This window comes from Mustela putorius, unplaced genomic scaffold (assembly GCF_011764305.1).
Source record: "Mustela putorius furo isolate JIRA1106 unplaced genomic scaffold, ASM1176430v1.1 tig00003845_pilon_pilon_pilon, whole genome shotgun sequence".
In the NCBI taxonomy this organism is placed as follows: Eukaryota; Metazoa; Chordata; class Mammalia; order Carnivora; family Mustelidae; genus Mustela; species Mustela putorius.
The window spans coordinates 5,067,295-5,085,478 of record NW_025421998.1 but is presented as its reverse complement, the minus strand read 5'-3'; the positions used below and the strand labels follow the sequence as shown (position 1 = coordinate 5,085,478).

The following is an 18,184-nucleotide window of genomic DNA, read 5'->3' as shown; positions in this document are numbered from 1 at the left end:
TTATTATTTCTTTCCCTCTACTAACTTTGTGCTTCCCCCCTCCTTTTTTTTCATTCTCTAGGTATAAATTTAATTATTAAGAGATTTTCTTGTTACTTTAGTTGAGTAAGGCCTGTATCATTATAAATTTCATCATTAGAACTGCTTTTTTCTGTTCCATAGATTTTGAAATGTGTTTTCATTTTCATTTGTCTCAATATATTTTTTTAATTTCCTGTTTGATTTCATTGACCTGTTGGTTGTTTTGTAGCATGTTGTTTAGCTTCCACATGTTTTTGTTTTTTCTTTGCAGTTGATTTCTAGTTTCAGATCATTGTTGGAAAAGATATATGATTTCAATCAATCTTCTTAAATTTATTGAGACTCATTTTGGCCTCACATACAGTCCTTGAGAATGTTCCATGTGCTCTTGAGAATAATGTGTATTCTGCTATTTGCAAAAATATCCTAGCGTTCTGTAGGTTTCCTTTTCACTTTATTTTTTTTTTTTTTTTTTAAGTTAGAAGCTAATAAAACTTTTAATTAATATTATTAGTATAGTTTACAGGTTCACTGAAAGAGAGCCTGCTCCAGATGTGTTTAATTTGCTTTTGTCCTCACAGTTCAATTCTATCTTCCTTAGAGCTTCTTGGTGCCTCAGTTTCTCCACCAGTAAAATGAATACAGCCTTATCTGTTGCTGATCAGTACTCCTCAAAACTGTTAAGATATTGAAAAACAAGCCTGTGGAACCATCGCAGACCAGAGGCTTATCAGACATGATGACTAAATGCATTGTGGTATCCTAGACTGGATCCTTGTAATCAATTTTACATTTGACCTCATTGTTTTGGTAAATACAGTTGTGAATACTGAGATACAGACTCCTTTTAAAATATTCTCCCCTTAACATGCACCTCTTTCTGGTCAAGACAATACGGTACAATAAGGCAGCAACATCCAGGAAGATCACCTCCCCACATCTTTCTTTAGTTTGTACTTTTAATGTCAAAATAAAGTCTTAAAATAATTCTTTCACAAAAATAAGGCAGCTTTATGGTATAAAAACAGTAGATCTTTGTCAAGGGCTATATTCTTCTGTCCTTATCTGCTGTCACCAACTGTCAGCATCTTCTTTAAAGATCACTTTTCTCTTCGTAGCGACACCTACATGCGGCTCGTTGGCTGTCCAGATACGGTTTACAGCCTAAATGTATAACACTGTCAAACAAGAGCTCCACTGTGGTTTCACAGGCCTGAACGTGCTGAGCCAGTCCTAGTGTCTTCTGCACATCCCGGCAGATCTTAGAGAGGCAATACTGGAATTCCTCATCGCAGTCATTCTTGCTCTTGCCGCAGGTCTCATAGCACCTGTCGTGTTGGTTACAGCACTTTGTCAGGGAAGGGATGCCAATATTAAGGTGAACACCAAACAGTGGAGAGCCACATCCATTCGGCGGGGAGGGTTTATAACCGTAACGTGGGAAAGGCTTAGATCCGTCATTGCACTTGTACTGGCAGAGCCCATCCTCGCCTCCGAGGAGGTCCAAGGCGGCGTTCAGGTACGTGTCTATCTTGTGAACGCCGTTCCGGATGGTCTTCAGCGTGGCCCGCCAGTCGGTAGTCTGGGCCTGCTCCTGGCACCTGAGAGCGGCAGGCACGAAGAGGAGGAGGACGAAGGCGAGCGCGTGCCGCGGGAGCAGGGCCATCCGCGCAGCACCGGGCCGTGCCCCCCACGGAACCCACAGGGCGCCCTAGGCAGCGGCGCCAGCCCCGGGCTCGGCGTCCCCAGCCGCCTCCATGCCCACGCCTCCTTCCGAGCTCTCCTTTTCACTTTATTGATTGTATCTTTGGCTGTCCAAAAGCTTTCAAGTTTGCTATTGTTAAACTTGTTGTTTTTGGTTTTGTTGCTTTGCTATTGGTATCATATGCAAAAAACCATTTCCAAGACTCACACCAAGGAGCTATTTCCCTATGTTTTCTTCTGGGTGTTTTGTGGTGTCAAGCCTTATGTTTCAGTCTTTGATATATTTTGAGTTAATTTTTTTTTTTGAGTTTTATAAATTAGGAGTCCAGTTTCATTGTTCTGTTTGTGTTTATCCAGTTTTCTTAGCAGCATTTATTGAAGAGACTCTGCTTTCCCCGTAGAGTGTTCTTGGCTCCCTTACAGTATATTAGTTGATTCTATATGTTGGGCATTAATTCTGGGCACTCTATTTTGTTGTCTTGGTCTATGTGTCTATTTTTATGCCAAACCATATTGTTGTAGTTACTATAAATCTGTAGTACAGTTTGAAATCGGGAAATACAATTTCTCCATTTTTTTGTACTTTCTCAGGATTGCTTTGGCTATTCAGGGTCTTCTGCATTTCCACACAAATTTTAAGATTGTTTTTCTTGCTTCTGTGCAAAATGCCATTGGGATTTTCATAGTGATTAAGTAGTATGGACAGCTGATGATATTATTTTAGTTCATGAACATGGAATGTCTTTCCATTTGTTTCTATTTTGATTTCTTTTAAGAAAGTCTTACACTTTTTATTTTTAGCTCTTTTCCTTTCTTTTCTTTCTTTCTTTTTTTTTTTTTTTTTGGTATTTGGGTTTTTTTTTTTAAGCTATTGTTAATGGGATAGGGGTTTCTTTCTTTTTTGTTGTTGTTGTTTCAGTATTAGTGCAAAATGTAACTGGTTTTCTATGTTGATTTTATACCCTGAAACTACTGAATTTTTAACTAGTTCCAGCGTTGAATCTTTGCAGTTTTCTATATAAAAAAAATCATGTTACCTGAAAATAACAATAATTTTTCTTCTTTATTTTATTTTATTTTTTTAAAGATTTTATTTATTTATTTGACAGAAATCACAAGTAGTCAGAGAGGCAGGCAGAGAGAGAGAGGGAAGCAGGCTCCCTGCTGAGCAGAGAGCCCGATGTGGGACTTGATCCCAGGACCCTGAGATCATGACCTGAGCCGAAGGCAGCGGCTTAACCCACTGAGCCACCCAGGCGCCCAATTTTTCTTCTTTTTTGATTTGGTTGTTTTTTATTTACTTTTCTTGACTGATTGTCCATCTGGGTCTCCTAGTAATATGTGGAATATGACTGGTTATAGTGGGCATCCTTGTGTTATTCCTGATGTTAGAAGAAAAGCTTTCCATTTTTCACTTTTGAATATGATGTTAGCTGTGGGTTTGTTGTATCTGGCCTTTATTATATTGAGGTGTGTTCTTTGTATAACCAATCTGTTGAACATTTTTAATCATGAAAGGATGTTGTATTTTGTGAAATGCTTCTTCTGCATCTCTTGATATGATCATGTGAGTTTTATCTGTCATCCATTAATGTGATTTATTACACTTACTGATTTTTCATATGCTGAACCATCCTTGCATCCAGGAATAAATCCTTCTTCGTCATAGAAAAGACACTTAACGTGCTCTTAAATTCAGTTTGCTAATATTTTGTTGAGAATTTTTGCATCTATATTCATTGGATCATTGGTCTATAATTTTCTTGTAGTACACTTATATAGCTTTGGAATCACAGTACTACTGTGGCTTTATAGAATGAGATTTGAAGTGTTCCCTCCTTTTCAGTTTTTTGGAAGTGTTTGAGAGGGATTGGCATTAAATTTTCTTTCATTCTGATAGAACTAGCCAGTTAAGCCATCTGGTCCTGGGGCTTTCTGTGTTGGGAGATATTTGATTGCTAATTCAGTCTCTTTACTCATAATGGGTCTGTTCAGTTTTTTTTTTTGTTGTTGTTGTTGTTGTTTTAGATTTTAATTATTTATTTGACAGACACAGTGAGAGAGGGAACACAAGCAGAGGGAGTGGGAGCGGGAGAAGCAGGCTTTGCTCTGAGCAGGGAGCCAATGTGGGGCTTGATTCTAGGACCTTGGTATCATGACCCGAACCAAAGGCAGACACTTAACGACTGAGCCACCGAGGTGCCTGGGTCAGTTCAGTTTTGTTTTTTCCTGATTCATTCTTGGTAGAATATGTGTTTCTAGGAAATTTTATTTCTTTTATAGTATCTATTCTTTCGTATATATAACTGTTAACAGAAGTCTTTATGATTATATATATTTCTGTAGTATCAGTTGTAATGTTTCCTCTTGCATTTCTATTTTATTTTTTGCATTTCTATTTTATTATTTGAATTTCTCTTTTTGTTGGTTATTCTAGCTGAAGTTTTATCAATTTTGTTTACCTCTTAGAGAAACCAGCTTATAGTTTTCTTGTGCTTTTCTGTTGTTATATTTGTTTCAGTTTCATTTATTTCTGCTCTGTTCTTTGTTATTTCTTTCCATCTGCTAACATGGACTTTGTTCTTGTCATTCCTTGAGGTATGCAGTTAGGTTGTTTATTTGGGAGCTTTTTCTTAATATAATGTTTATTGCTATAAACCTCCATGTTACAACTGTTTTTGCTACATTACATAAATTTAGTATGTTATGTTTACTTTTTCATTTGTTTCAAGTTAATCTTTTATTTCTTTGACACATTTGTTCTGCAGGTGTGTGTCATTTAATTTCCACACATTTGTGAATTTTCTAGGTTTCCTCCTTTTATTGACTTCCAGTTTCATAGCATTATGGTCAGATTGGTATGATTTAAATATTTTTAAAATACAAGATTTGTGATCTAATATATGATCCATTTTTGAGAATGTCCTATGTGCCTATGAAAAGAAGGTATATGCTGCTGCTGTTGAATGTATGTTCTGTATGTCTGGTAGGTCCATTTGGTATAAAGTACAGTTTGAGTCCCGTTTCCCAATTAATTTACTGTCTGGATCATCTGTGTATTGTAAAGTGGGATTTTAAAGTCCTCTACTATTACTGCACTGTTGTCTACTTCATCCTTCAAATCTGTTTTATATGTATTCTATATTAGGTACTCCACTGTCGAGTGCGTATATATTTACAATTGTTACATCCTCTTGATTAAATGACCCCTTTATCATTATATAATGACCTTTGTTTCTTGTTAAGTTTTGACTTAAAGTTAATTTTGTGTGATAATAAGGTTAGCTATCTGTTCTTTTTTGGTTTCCATTTGCGTCTTTAAGTATTAAAGAGTGTATTATAGGCAGCATATAGTTGTGTCTTATTTTTATGCATATAGCCACTCTTTTCCTTTGATTGGGGAATTTAACCCATTTATATTTAAAGTAGTATTTGTAGATGGCTACTTAATAATACCATCTTATAATTTTTTTCTGGTTGTTTGTAGTACCTTTGTTCTTTTCTTTCTTGCTGTTTTTTTTTTTTTTTTGTAATAACTTTCTGTAGTGGTACACCTTGGCTTCCTTTATTAAGTCTTTTATGTACCTATGTAGATTTTTGGTTGTTATTTCCATGAGCCTTCTGTAATTCTTTAGAAATTGAACTTAGTTAACATATAGTGTATTATTAATTTCAGGGGGTGAGTTTAGTGATTCATCAGTTGTGTATAAGACCCAGTGCTCATTGCATCACATGCCCTCCTTAAAGCCCATCACCAGTTACCCCATCCCCCACTCCCCTCCCCTCCAGCAACCCTGTTTCTTCCCTGTAGTTAAGGGTTTTATGGTTTGCCTCCCTGTTTTTATCTTATTTTTCTTTCCATTCCCCTATGTTCATCTGTTTTGTTTCTTAAATTCCACATATGAGTGAAATCATATGGTATTTGTCTTTCTCTGACTGACTTATTTCACTTAGTGTAATACCCTCTAGTTCCATCCACATTATTGTAAATGTCAAGGTTTCATTCTTTTGGAAGGCTGAGTCATATTCCATTGTGTGTGTATATATATATGTATGTATATATGTGTGTGTGTGTGTGTGTGTGTGTGTGTGTATACACACACACAACCTCTTCTTTATTCATCTGTTGATGGACATCTGGGCTTCCATAAAATATTTTACAGATATTTAAGTCTATTTTAAACATTGCAACATAATTTCAATTGCATACAGAAAGCTCTACCCTTTTACTCCCCCTGCATTTTATTTTTTCATAGTGTATATCAATTATTATACCTATAGTTATTTTTAATACTTCTGTCTTTTATACTGGAATTAAGTGATTTACTAACCACTATATTACACTTTGGGAGTTTTCTGCATTTGACTATGAACTTAACTTTACCTTGTGTTTCATGTTACTACTACTCAGCATCCTGATTTTTTAGCTTGAAAATATTATTCAACATCATTGAGTTAACTGATTCTTCTCTCTGATCTCTGGATGCATAACTCCCCCAGCTTTTCTTTTGTCTGAGAATATCTTTACCTCTTCTTTATTTCTGAAGGAGGGCTTTGCTGGATACAGTGTTCTTGGTTGGCAGTTTTTTTTTTCTTTCAACAATTAGAATATATCATCCTATTCTCTCTCTCATAGTTTCAAAGCTGAAACTATAAAATTTCGGCTTAGAAAGCCACTGATATCCCGTGGGGTTGATGATCAGCATCTTTTTTCTGCTGGCCTCAAGATTCTCTCTGTCTCTAAATTTTGAACAGTGTATTATAGTGTCTTCCAGAAGATAATCTTGGCATTGAATTGTATAGAGATCTATGAGCTTTAAGAACTTAGATGTTCAAATGTCTCTCCATTTTGGAAAGTTTTCAGCTATTATATCTTTAAAAAAAAACTTTCTGCCCTTTCTTCCTCTCTTCTTTTTTGAACTTTCATATGCATCATTTATTTATGTCTTTATTTGAGAGAGGCAGCATGTGAGCATGAGTGGGGGTCAGGGGAGAGGGAGAGGGAGAAGCCGACTCCCTGCTGAGCAGGGAGCCTGATATGGGGACCCTGGGGTCATGACCTGAGCCAAAGGGACGTGCTTAACACACTGAGCCACCCAGGAGTCCCCTTGTGCATCATTTATTTACCATAATGGTGTCCCATAAATTTTGCATGCTTTCTTCATTCTTTCTTACTTCCTTTTCTTTTTAGTCCTCTGAGTAATTTCAAATGATTTGTCATTGAGTTAACTGATTCTTCTCTCTGAGTCTGTTGCTGAAAGTATTAAATTTGTCAGTTCAGCACTTCTTAAGCTCCAAAATTTTTGTTTGGTTCTCTTATATTTTTCATCTCTCTGTTCTCATTTTGTTCTTGTATTGTTTTCCTGATTTTATTAAACTGTTTATCTGTGTCTCCTTTCAGCTCTCTGACTATAACAGTTTTAAAAAAGGTTTTGTAAAACAATTTCTTTATCTTCATTTTGAGGAGGTCAGTTACTGGAAGTTGTGATTTCAATAATCATGGTGTCATGTCTCCTTTTTTTTTTTTTTAATTTTAATAGTTTTAATTTAAATTCCAGTGAGTTAACATACAGTGTAATATTAGTTTTAGTTTAATTTAAATTAAATTTTAACTAATTTTAAATTAGTTTAGTCTAATTTAGTGATTCAACACTTCAATACAACACCTAGTGTTCATAACAAATACACTCCTAAATTCCCATCAGCTATTTAAACCATCCCCTCCCCACCTCCTCTCTGGTAACCATCAGTTTGTTCTCTGTAGTTACGAATCTGTTTCTTGGGGCACCTGGGTTGTTCAGTTGGTTAAGTGTCTGCCTTCAGGTCAGGTCATGATCTTAAGGTCATGAGATCAAGCCCCGTATTGGGCGCTCTGCTCAGCCACAAGTCTGCTTCTCCTAGCTGCAAGTCTGCTTCTCCTAGCTGCAAGTCTGCTTCTCCTTCTCCCCTTGTGATTTTCTTGCTTTTGCTCTCTCTCTCAAAAAAATGAGTATTTTTATATCCTTTGGGTAAATACCTAGTAGTGTAATTTCTGGGTCATAGTGTAGTTCTATTTTTAACTTTTTGAGGAATCTCCATGCTGTTTTCTAAAGTGGCCACAGCAGTTTGCGTTCCCAGCAGTGTAAGATGGTTCCCCTTTCTCCACATCCCTGCCAACACCTGTTGTTTCCTGTGTTCTTAGTTTTAGCCATTCTGATAGGTAGGAAGTGATACCTCATTGTAGTTTTGACTTGTAGTTCCCTGATGATGGCTGATACTGAGCATCTGTTCATGTATCTGTTGGTCATCTGTATGTTTTTTTTGAAAAATGTCTGTTCATGTCCTTTGCCCATTTTTAACTGATTTCTTTGTTTCTTTGTGATCACTGTAGCTGTCTGTGTATTTGAAGCAGCAGTCACTTCTTCCACATTTTATGGACTAACTGCAGAAGGGAAGACCTTCACCTGCAGTTGGTGGCACATTGGAGTGTGCTGTGAACCTGGGTCTCGTGGTGCAGGGGTGCTGAGTGCAGGGGTGTGTGGCAGCGCTGGGTTTGGGAGTCTCTGGTGACTGCTGAACAGTCTATGGTGCTTTTACTAACTTACATTCCACCAGAAGTATATAAAAGTTCTAGTTGTTTTAAGATGTATGTAAAGCTCTTACATGTTTAATAAATACATGGTAGTCTTTTCTTTTTTTTCCCTCTTGTTTTTGTAAAGATGTTTCCCAGGTAGCTTGCTTGGGCACCTGGGTTGGTTCCACCCACCACAGTAGGGAATGCAGGAAGGGGAGAGCTGGCATAAAGCAGAGAAAGATGGGGGAAGGAGATTACTTGGGCACATATGTAAGTATTTAATAGAGATTTAGTTTAAAGCACAGAAGGGATGCCTGACCAACATATAGAGATTTGAGAATCATCTTGATTGGTCCAAATTCAAGCCTTTGAGTATATGATCTTAGGTGAAGATCAGAGTGGGGGCAGAAGAGAGTATATGGAGTGCATTAGGACTAGTCATAGTCTAGGACTGTCATAACAAAGTGCAAGAGACTGGATGGCTTGAGCAACAACAACATATATATATATATATATGTGTATATGTATACACACACACACACATATATATATATATATATATATATATATATATATATATTCCCTCACAATCCCAGAGGGTAGATATGTAGATATCCAAGATCAGGGTGTTATCAGGTTTGGTTTCCTTTGAGTCCTCTTCTCTGCTTGTAAATGGAACACCTTCTCTGTTTGTCTTTGCATGGTATTTACTGTTTGCATGTCTGCCCAAATTTCCTCTTACAAGGGAGTCCTTATCTGATTAGAGCCTACCATAAAGACCTTATTGTAACATAATTACCTCTTTATTTTTTGGTAAGATATATTTATTTGACAGAGATCACAAGTAGGCAGAGATGCAGGCAGAGGGTGGAAGGGAAACAGACTCCCTGCCAAGCAAAGAGCCCAATGCGGGGCTCGATCCCAGGACCCTGAGACCATGCATGACCCGAGCTGAAGGCAGAGGCTTAACCCACTGAATGACCCAGGTGCCCCCATAATTACCTCTTTAAAGACCTTCAAATATGGTTATATTCTGAGGTACTGGACATTAGGGCTTCAACATATGACTGGGGGGCAGAGCACACAATTCGTCCTATAACACAGACTGAGAAACAATATAGAACAGATAGAGGGTATAGATTTCAATAAAAAACTTAAGAGGGCAGGCCAGGGAGGTAAAAGGAAAACAGGTAGAGAGTTGTCTGTGAAAATGATGGGAGAGTTTCAGGGAAGGACGTTCAACCACAGTTATCCCAGATTCCATTTCTAATCACTGGTACCAAATTGTTTTAGTTTTCTATATACTTTCTTTTTCTAAAATGGAGGCTTTTGATAGAAATGCTGAAGTAAACGTTTAATAGGGTTTGCTTTACATATTCACTTGCACAATGGTTATGAATCAGAGTCCATTGCCAGAAAATACTATTTTGTGTTTTGTTTTCAAATCTGTAAGAGAATGACCTTGAAACTTTTTTTTTTCCTTTTTCAGACAGATGAGACCTCATGAGTAATCAAATTTAGAAATCATGGTTTACTATTTAAAGCTTTCTACCACGACTCTTTATCATTTCTAAAGCTAACTGCATGGAAATTTTGAATGCTCAAAGTATTTATAAGGAGGTTTAAGGATCGTAGTGATAAATTCTGTGAAATCACTCTGCCTTGTCCTTCTCTGACCTCCAATATCCAGTTTATCAGCAAATCCTGTTAGTTCTGCTTCATACTTCCGTGTCTTTTCACTTCTTTGCATCATCACTGCTACAGCTAGTCCAAGGGGCTGTCATCGTCAGCACGGACTACCACAGGAGCTTTTTAACTGGGTTTCATGCTTCTGTTCCTACCCCTTTTGGAGAAATCTTTAAAAAGGAAAGAAAAGGCCAGCCAGACTATAGCATCCCCTAATTGAAGTCTTTAGAAGCATCTTACTACACTTGGAACAAAATCCGTTCTCTAGGATACCCTAAAAAGACCTATATGGTGAAGACCCTGCCGACCGCCCGCCCTCATTTAACACAATAGCCTGCTTTCTGCTTCTTGAACATACCAAATTGGTGGCTGCCTCAGGGCCTTAGCCACCTTTACTCGTCCCTCCTCTGGTGTTCACATCACACCTTCCGTCTTAGCTCAGATGTTGCCGTGGCAGACAGGCCTTCCGTCAGTGCACAGCTAGTATTAATTACTCTTTCTTTCATTTATATTATAGCATGTGTTCATCTTAAAAAGAAACTGCCAGGGGCGCCTGGGTGGCTCAGTGGGTTAAGCCGCTGCCTTCGGCTCAGGTCATGATCTCAGGGTCCTGGGATTGAGTCCCGCGTCAGGCTCTCTGCTCAGCAGGGAGCCTGCTTCCCTCTCTCTCTCTCTGCCTGCCTCTCTGTGTACTGTGATCTCTCTCTGTCAAATAAATAAAATCTTAAAAGAAAGAAAGAAAGAAAGAAAGAAAGAAAGAAACTGCCAGTTTTTTTTTTACCAACAATAGATAGTTTTTCGGGGGAATAGCAAAGTATTTAAGTCTGCGTCCGGGTAAGCTCTGTCAAAACCTTAGGGAAGCTGGGAGAACAAAGGAGAGGTGTACTCTTTTATAGCAGGAACCGGTGGATGGGAACTGGGGCAGGCAGTTACAAACAAGGAGTGCTTGCAGCAAGGGGGTGGGTGGGGCTGGAAGTCCGGCGGCTCCTCACTGGCTGAGTGGTGATTGTCTCATTGGCTGGGCTGTTGTGGGCGGGGACGGGTGGTGGTGTGGTGAGGGAAACCTTCTTCCTGCTGGGATGGTAAAGTAGTCTCCACCTGTGAAGTCCTCCACTTCCGGTTGGATTTGCATTTGAGGATGATAGGACAGAAGAGCTTTCGCTGATTTTTCACGCGTGTCACCTACGTTTGTTTGTTTGTTTGTTTGTTTGTTTGTTTGTTTAGGTGGGTTAGTTTTGCAAGCCACTGCCAAGCTTTTTTCAAAGTGTTTGTACCACTTTGCGTTCTGACCATTGGTGGTTGCTCCACATCCAGCATTTGGTGGTGGTCGTGTTTTGGATTTTTGTAGTTGTAGTTAGTAGTTAGTGTAGGTGCATAATGATATCTCATTGTTTTATCTCATTTGTAGTTCCCTGATGACAGATGACATTATCTTTGCATATGCTTATATGCTATCTGTACATCTTCTTTGGAGAGATATTTGTTCACATTTTTTTCCTAGCTTTTAATTAGGATTATTTTCCTATTGTTGATTTTTAGGAGTTCTTTGTGTATTTTGAGTAGCAGTCCTTTATCAGATATGTTTTTTGCAAATACTCTCTCCCAGTCTTTGGCTTGTCTTCCTATTCTCATGACACTCTTATTTTTCCCAATGTATTTACCACTAACTAAAATAATCTTATTATTATTATTATGATTTATCTCCTCCCACTACAATGTAAAGTCAACAAACCACCTTTCTATGTTGTTCTCTGCTGTATCCGCATAGCCTGGTGCCTGGTATTTTGAGTGCAGTTGGGAAATATATGTTGATTAAGTTATTGGACAACAACCTAACGTTTTTAATTTATTTTATTCTTTTTAAAAAAGATTTTAGGAGCACCTGGGTGGCTTAGTGGGTTAAGCCTCTGCCTTCGGCTCAGGTCATGATCTCAGGGTTCTGGGATGGAGTCCCGCATCAGGCTCTCTGCTCAGCAGGGAGCCTCCCCCCACCCCCACCTGCCTCTCTGGCTACTTGTGATCTCTGTCAAATAAGTAAATAAAATCTTAAAAAAAAAAAAGATTTTATTTATTTATTGAGAGAGAGAGAAGGAGCAGAGGGGTAGAGCAGAGGAAAAGAAAGAAGCAGATGCCCTGTCGACCAGGGGTCGCCCATGCAGCACTTGATCCCAGGACCGTGGGATCATAAACTGAGCCAAAGACAGACACTTAACTGACTGAGCCACCCAGGTCCCCCCAGTTAGTTTTATTCTTATTAAAAATGGCATTAAGCTAATTTTAAGTTCATCCATCTTATTTGAAACCCAGTTCAAATTTTACCATCTCAGTCTTCAAAATTAAGGATAATAGCCACTTACAATAGCGTAGGGTGAATTTCTGCTGTGGTTCATATGAATTGGTTTAAGATACATGATTGCTGATCTATACTTGCTTTGTCCTCTCAAGAGTTGTACAGATTTATTCTCCAGGAGATAGTCACTGGCCTGGACAGTGGAAACAGAAAAACATTTATGTCAGTCTCATGAAGCCTTATGAAATGCATGCCACTTGCTAGACACTGAAAAATATCGGTATGTTCAAATATGTATTCACAGATATGTGTGGACACACCCTGAACCTTGTAAGGTAAGAAGTTATTAAAATTCTTGGTTCTTGATGGCTTTTTAAAAAAATTTTTTTAAACATTTTATTATTTGACAGAGAGATCACAACATTTTATTATTTGACAGAGAGAGGCAGGCAGAGAGAGAGCGGGAAGCAGACTCCCTGTTGAGGGGAGAGCCTGATGTTGGGCTCGATCCCAGGACCCTGAGATCATGACCTGAGCCGAAGGCAGTGTCTTAACCCAATGAGCCACCCAAGTGCCCCAGTTCTTGATTGCCTTTTTTTTCCCCATTGGATTTGCTAAAGATGGAAAGTGACATTTTGATTTCACATTGTACTTTTTAATTTAATTTTATTTTTTAGTAGTTATTGGCTTTATATATTTTAGTGTTGGTTATTTGCTACTACTAATCATAGCTGTTATGTTTTTTGTCTATCTTTGAGTCCGTTAAAGTCTTTTTGCCTTAAATCTACGCTTTAAATATTTCCACTCTGCTTTGTCTTTGTTTGAATATGCCATTTCTTCTATTTTTAGGCCTTTTATTGCTTTTTAAATCGTTGTCCTTAAAAATAAGGTATATTTTGTAGAGTTTTAAAAATACTTTTAGAAAATTTTTTAAAGGATGTTTTGGTTTTCTGTTGGTGCATAACACAGCATCTCAAACTAGTGGCTTCAAACTGGAACCGTTCATTGTCCTTTTTGATTCAGGGGTGGTCCCTCCGCTCCATGGTGTTCTGCTGGTACTGCAGCCGTCTGGTGGCTCGCCTAGACGAGAAGGTCTGTGGTTGCTCATTCACGTGCCTAGTGTGTTGGTAGGGACAGCTGGGCTCAAATGGGATGTCGGGACAATGGGGCATCTATGTCTTTCTGTCTCCCTGTCTATCTCCATCTAGTCTCAGACCTCTCCTTCACCGAGTGGTTACTTCACCTGGTGGTTTTATGAGGTCTCCCCAGCGGGTAACCATACTTCTGATTCGGCAGCATCAGGCTCCCCAGAGTGCTAAACTGAAAGCTGGGGCGTGTAACTGCCCCCGCATGAGTTCTGCCTCATTGGGCGGGTTCAAAAGTGTCACAGGGCCAGCCTGGATTCAAGGGACATGTCTGTGAAAATGTGGAGGGGTGTTTTACTGAGGGCCATCTTTGGAGCCCGCCTACCACAATGAGAGTCTAAACCCTTCACATTTATTGTGTTAGTTGATATGTTGTTGTTCCTTTGGCAAAGGCTTTTTGCATGTACTTTCCTTAGTGAATTTGATTGTTTAATTCTACAGATTTCTCTCAACATCAAGACAAAAAACAGTATCTTTACCTCAGTTATGATGAGTGAGTCCCTCTGCTTGGTTTTATACACATTTAAGGTTTAGTTTTCTGGAATTTTAGTCCATATTATAAATTTAAATATTTTATATATATACACATTTTTAAGATTTTATTTATTTATTTGATAGACAGAAATCACAAGTAGTCAGAGAGGCAGATAGAGAGAGAGCGGGAAGCAGGCTCCTGCTGAGCAGAGAGCCCGATGCGAGGCTCGACCCCAGGACCCTGAGATCGTGACCTGAGCCGAAGGCAGAGGCTTTAACCCCCTGAGCCACCCAGGCGCCCTTATATATTCTTTTAAAAAAAGACTAGATGAAAAAAAAAAAAAGACTAGATGTTTCCATTCTTTCGGTAACTGTATAAATAATAGTTACTTAGATGTAACTAATTTAATTGATCTCCATGCATGCTGTCAGTCCAAATATACCATTATTTCTAGGGAATTTGGGTTTATTTTTTGATAAGGTGTAATGTATCTTCAAATAATGTTTCAGGAATGCTGTGTAGGTCATGTAATATAATAATACTTAATCTCCAAACTTACAGTGCCTCCTCCTGCGTTTATACAGTTTGGCTGTTCATGGATTTCTTGAAGCACAGTCTTTGTTTCTCACGAAGTCATTGTAGCTGTTCCATTGTCTTTGGGAATTCATTGTTCTTTATAGGTATAATTTTGGGGAACTGATTTCTATTTGCTTTTCTTTCTTGTAATATAAAATTTTTGCTAGTAAGTCTGGTGAATGGAACTGGAGCATGACCTGCATTTTGGTCTGTCCCACTCTTGTCAAGTCTTAACTGTAACTTCCTTATTATGAATTCAGCTTTTCCACCGTGTAAATTCTGCTCTTTTTCTCATGGGCTACATGTCACTTCTGCTATTGCATTTTCAGGTTTTCTTGAAATCTCTCCTTATCTAAATTTCTTCCATTTCTTTCTCAGAACAATGTCTCCTTATTCCCGTTGCTCTCGGTTTTCAGAGGTGTCTCCTATAAACTGAAATTGTCCAAATCATTTTTCTCCACGTTATTTTACTTTTTGGAGTCACTTATTGCCGCTGCCAGTCTTGCGTCTAATTATTGCAGGGTGGTACTTACTAGGACAGGAGTCTCCAAATGGATGCAGAAAAAGAGCTTCTGAATGGGGAAAGGAGAGTGGCTCAGGACTTACCTAGCATGAGACAGGCTGGCCTATTTCCTGATTGCTGCCAACCTAGCAGATCTGGAGTGGTGGAGAGAGGTGGGGAGCTGAAACCTCTTCCCACATATTTCCTGGTTCTTCCCCTTCAGAGGCCATGAGTGTGTTTTTCGATCTGTATTTACATTGTGCTTATTAGAAATTTCTCCCAGACTCTAGCAAATTGTTAATGCTCAAAGCAGGCTCTACCTTCTCTCATTTCCTTTGTATTTCTTTACAGATGTTTTGGCTTTTTATTTTTATTTTTTTATAATAGTATCTCTTGTAAAGTTCTTTATTCTTTCATTTATTTATTTATTTCACACGCGCGTGCACACACACACACACACACACACACACACACAGGGGGAAAGGGAACACAAGCAGGGATAGTGGGAGAGGGAGAAGCAGGCTTCCCACTGAGCAGGGAGCCCAATGAGGGACTCGATCCCAGGACCCTGGGATCTGAGCTGAAGTCAGAGGCTTAGCGACTGAGCCACCCAAGTGCCCCTTTACAGATGTTTGAAATGGGATTTGTAAATTCAGGTCAGGAAGTGGTAACCTGGTGCTCTCTTAAACTAGTTGTTGTCTTTTTTATCTTACATTTTACTAATATTTTTCAAATGTTAATTATTTTTATTGGTACTGGGCCCTCTCTCCAGGTAATCATGGTCTCCCTCTGATCACTAACAGATACTTATGATAGAAAGAATATGGACAGCCTCTTATTAACATGCTTAACTCATGCCAGGGTCCTTGCCTGTTGATCAGCCTGTTACAAATAAGAGGTTATGGGAACAGTATGGGGGTTTCTCAAAAAGTTAAAAATAGAGCTACCCTATGACCCAGCAATTGCACTAGTAGGTATTTACCCCAAAGATACAAAGGTAGTGATTTGAAGGAGCACGTGTACCCCATTGTTTATAGCAGCAGTGTCCACAATAGCCAGATGGAAAGAACCCAGATATCCATTGACAGAGGAATGGATAAAGAAGATGTGGTTCATATATACACAGTGGAATATTACTCAGCCATCAGAAATGATGAAATCTTACCATTTATATCGACACGGATGGAACTGGAGCTGAGTGAAATAAGTCAGTCAGAGAAAGACAATTATTATATGGTTTCACTCAAGGTTGAATATAAGAAACAGCACAGAGCCATAGGGGAAGGGAGGGATGACTGAATGGGAAGAAATCAGAGAAGGAGGCAAACCATGAGAGACTCTTAACTCTGGGAAACAAACAGGGCTGCTGGAGGGGAGGTGGGTGGGGGGAGGGGGTAACTGGGTGATGGACATTAAGGAGGGCACGTGGTGGAATGGGCATTGGGTGTTCTACACTAACGGCCACATGTCAACATCATGACCTCTTTTTGTTGAGGTATGATTGACAAAATTACAAGATACTTACAAGGTACATTATGATTTTATATGCATATATACTGTGAAAGGATTCCTCCATCAAGTTAATTAATAAATGTATCACCTCACTTTGTGTGTGTGTGTGTGTGTGTGTGTGTGTGTGTGAGAACATTTAAGTTCATTTTTTCTTAATCTTATGTATGTACTCCCGTGCTTTTGTCTTTTTGTTCTTTGGTATTAGCCATTTTGTCTCCTTTATCTCAAATATAATACGTTTGTTTTTTAAAAGTTTACCTTCTTTTATTTCTTAATTTTGCTATTCCTATTTTTTCTTAAAATCTTTTCTTTTTCTGTATTTTTGTCTTTTTGTTTGTTATCCTTTCATTCTAATTTAAGTTCCTATTGACTTAGTTTTTTTCATCTCTCGTTTCTTAGGCATTGATTCCCGTATGCCTCATGGTTTTGATTTTATAAAGGCTGAGGGATATGTAATCCTCAGGGGGTAGTAGCAATGGACAGTGTCATTCAACAAACGGGGAAGATCTCTCTCTCCTCCACTGCCTCTTGTCTCTAAATAGATCTTTTACATCTTTGTTTTGTCTTGAGCCTTAAAATGATCACTTGGGGATATATTGATTAAACTCTTTCCCAGGATAGGGGTGATTTGCTTGCTTCCTGCAGGGATCACCTGGGAACTTGTGGAGTGGCTTTTGGACAGCATGTATCACCCACATGGGAAACTGACTGTTCTGAAACCTCTGGTCTGTAACACGGGTTTTATTACTTAGTGGAAAAAAAACCGTGGCCTCTGGGATCAGATAGAGGCCTGTAATAGCTCTGCTGTGGAACAGATGAGCTGTTTCAGAACCTTTCCTGAGGCTTTTTGTCTAGCTCCAAAAAGGCAAAAATATCTGTCCTTCACAGATATTATATTAGTAGCGCGTATAAAATGTTCATTGTGCCTGGCCCATAGTAGTCACTAGATGTGGGACAAGCCAGGCCGGCCGTATGTGATCTGGAGGAAAGTAAGTGAGCAGGCAGATGATTCCTGAAGTGGGGCTCCCCTAGCAAAGCCCGGAGTTAGAGCCCATGGAACGTGAATAGTCTTGCTGGGAAGGTCACATGACTCTGGGTTCATGTGTCGGCTTCTGGCCTTTCTCCACTTCTGCTGCCTTACGTTATGCACACAGATTAAGGTAGTCATGGTTTTAACAATTTGGGGATGGTGGTATAGAGGAAAGAATCATTTTACTACAGAGATTCAGTTGGTAAGACATAACTGGACTTTCAGAAATATACAATGTGAGAAAAATGCCTGTTAAAAATCAAGGATTTTTATCTGTAGATTGGTCCATCTTCCTCAGCTGGGTTTTGGGATGATTGTCTCAATGTGAGGGCCTCCTGAGCTCAACTTTAATTAAGCTTGGGATTTTATCTCATGGACTGGCAAATCTCTGCTTGAGGTTCTCACCATCTGACCTGGCCCCCTAGCTTGGTTTGCCTCTTGTCCGGTCTTGCCAGAATGTTTGGCAAGAGGAGTCCATTCCATTTACTGCCGTAGGCTCTAAGTCTCTCAAGATGTGACGGGGGTAGGCGGGGTTTGTGGCCTGGAGAGAAGAGCTGTTTCCAGTCTCTAACTTCCCAGGAGCACGTGACCAGCCGTTGAACTTCAGGCCATTGCTGACTTTCTGTGCTTTGGTCCTGCAGACCCCTGGTTCCTAAGCGTGGCTACATATTAGCATCCTCTGAGGAGGTA

General features: G+C 39.1%; 2 protein-coding genes across 4 annotated transcripts in view; one reads left to right on the top strand and one right to left on the bottom strand.

Moving 5' to 3' along the window:
- Positions 1-18,184, top strand: part of LOC101684076 — a 97,017-nt gene that overhangs the window by 64,976 nt on the left and 13,857 nt on the right. The window lies entirely within an intron of this gene.
- LOC123394848 (group XIIA secretory phospholipase A2) lies at positions 961-1,795 on the bottom strand. Its single transcript, XM_045089536.1, has one exon. It carries the CDS (start codon positions 1,685-1,687, stop codon positions 1,115-1,117), a length of 573 nt encoding a protein of 190 aa, XP_044945471.1. The 5' UTR covers positions 1,688-1,795; the 3' UTR covers positions 961-1,114.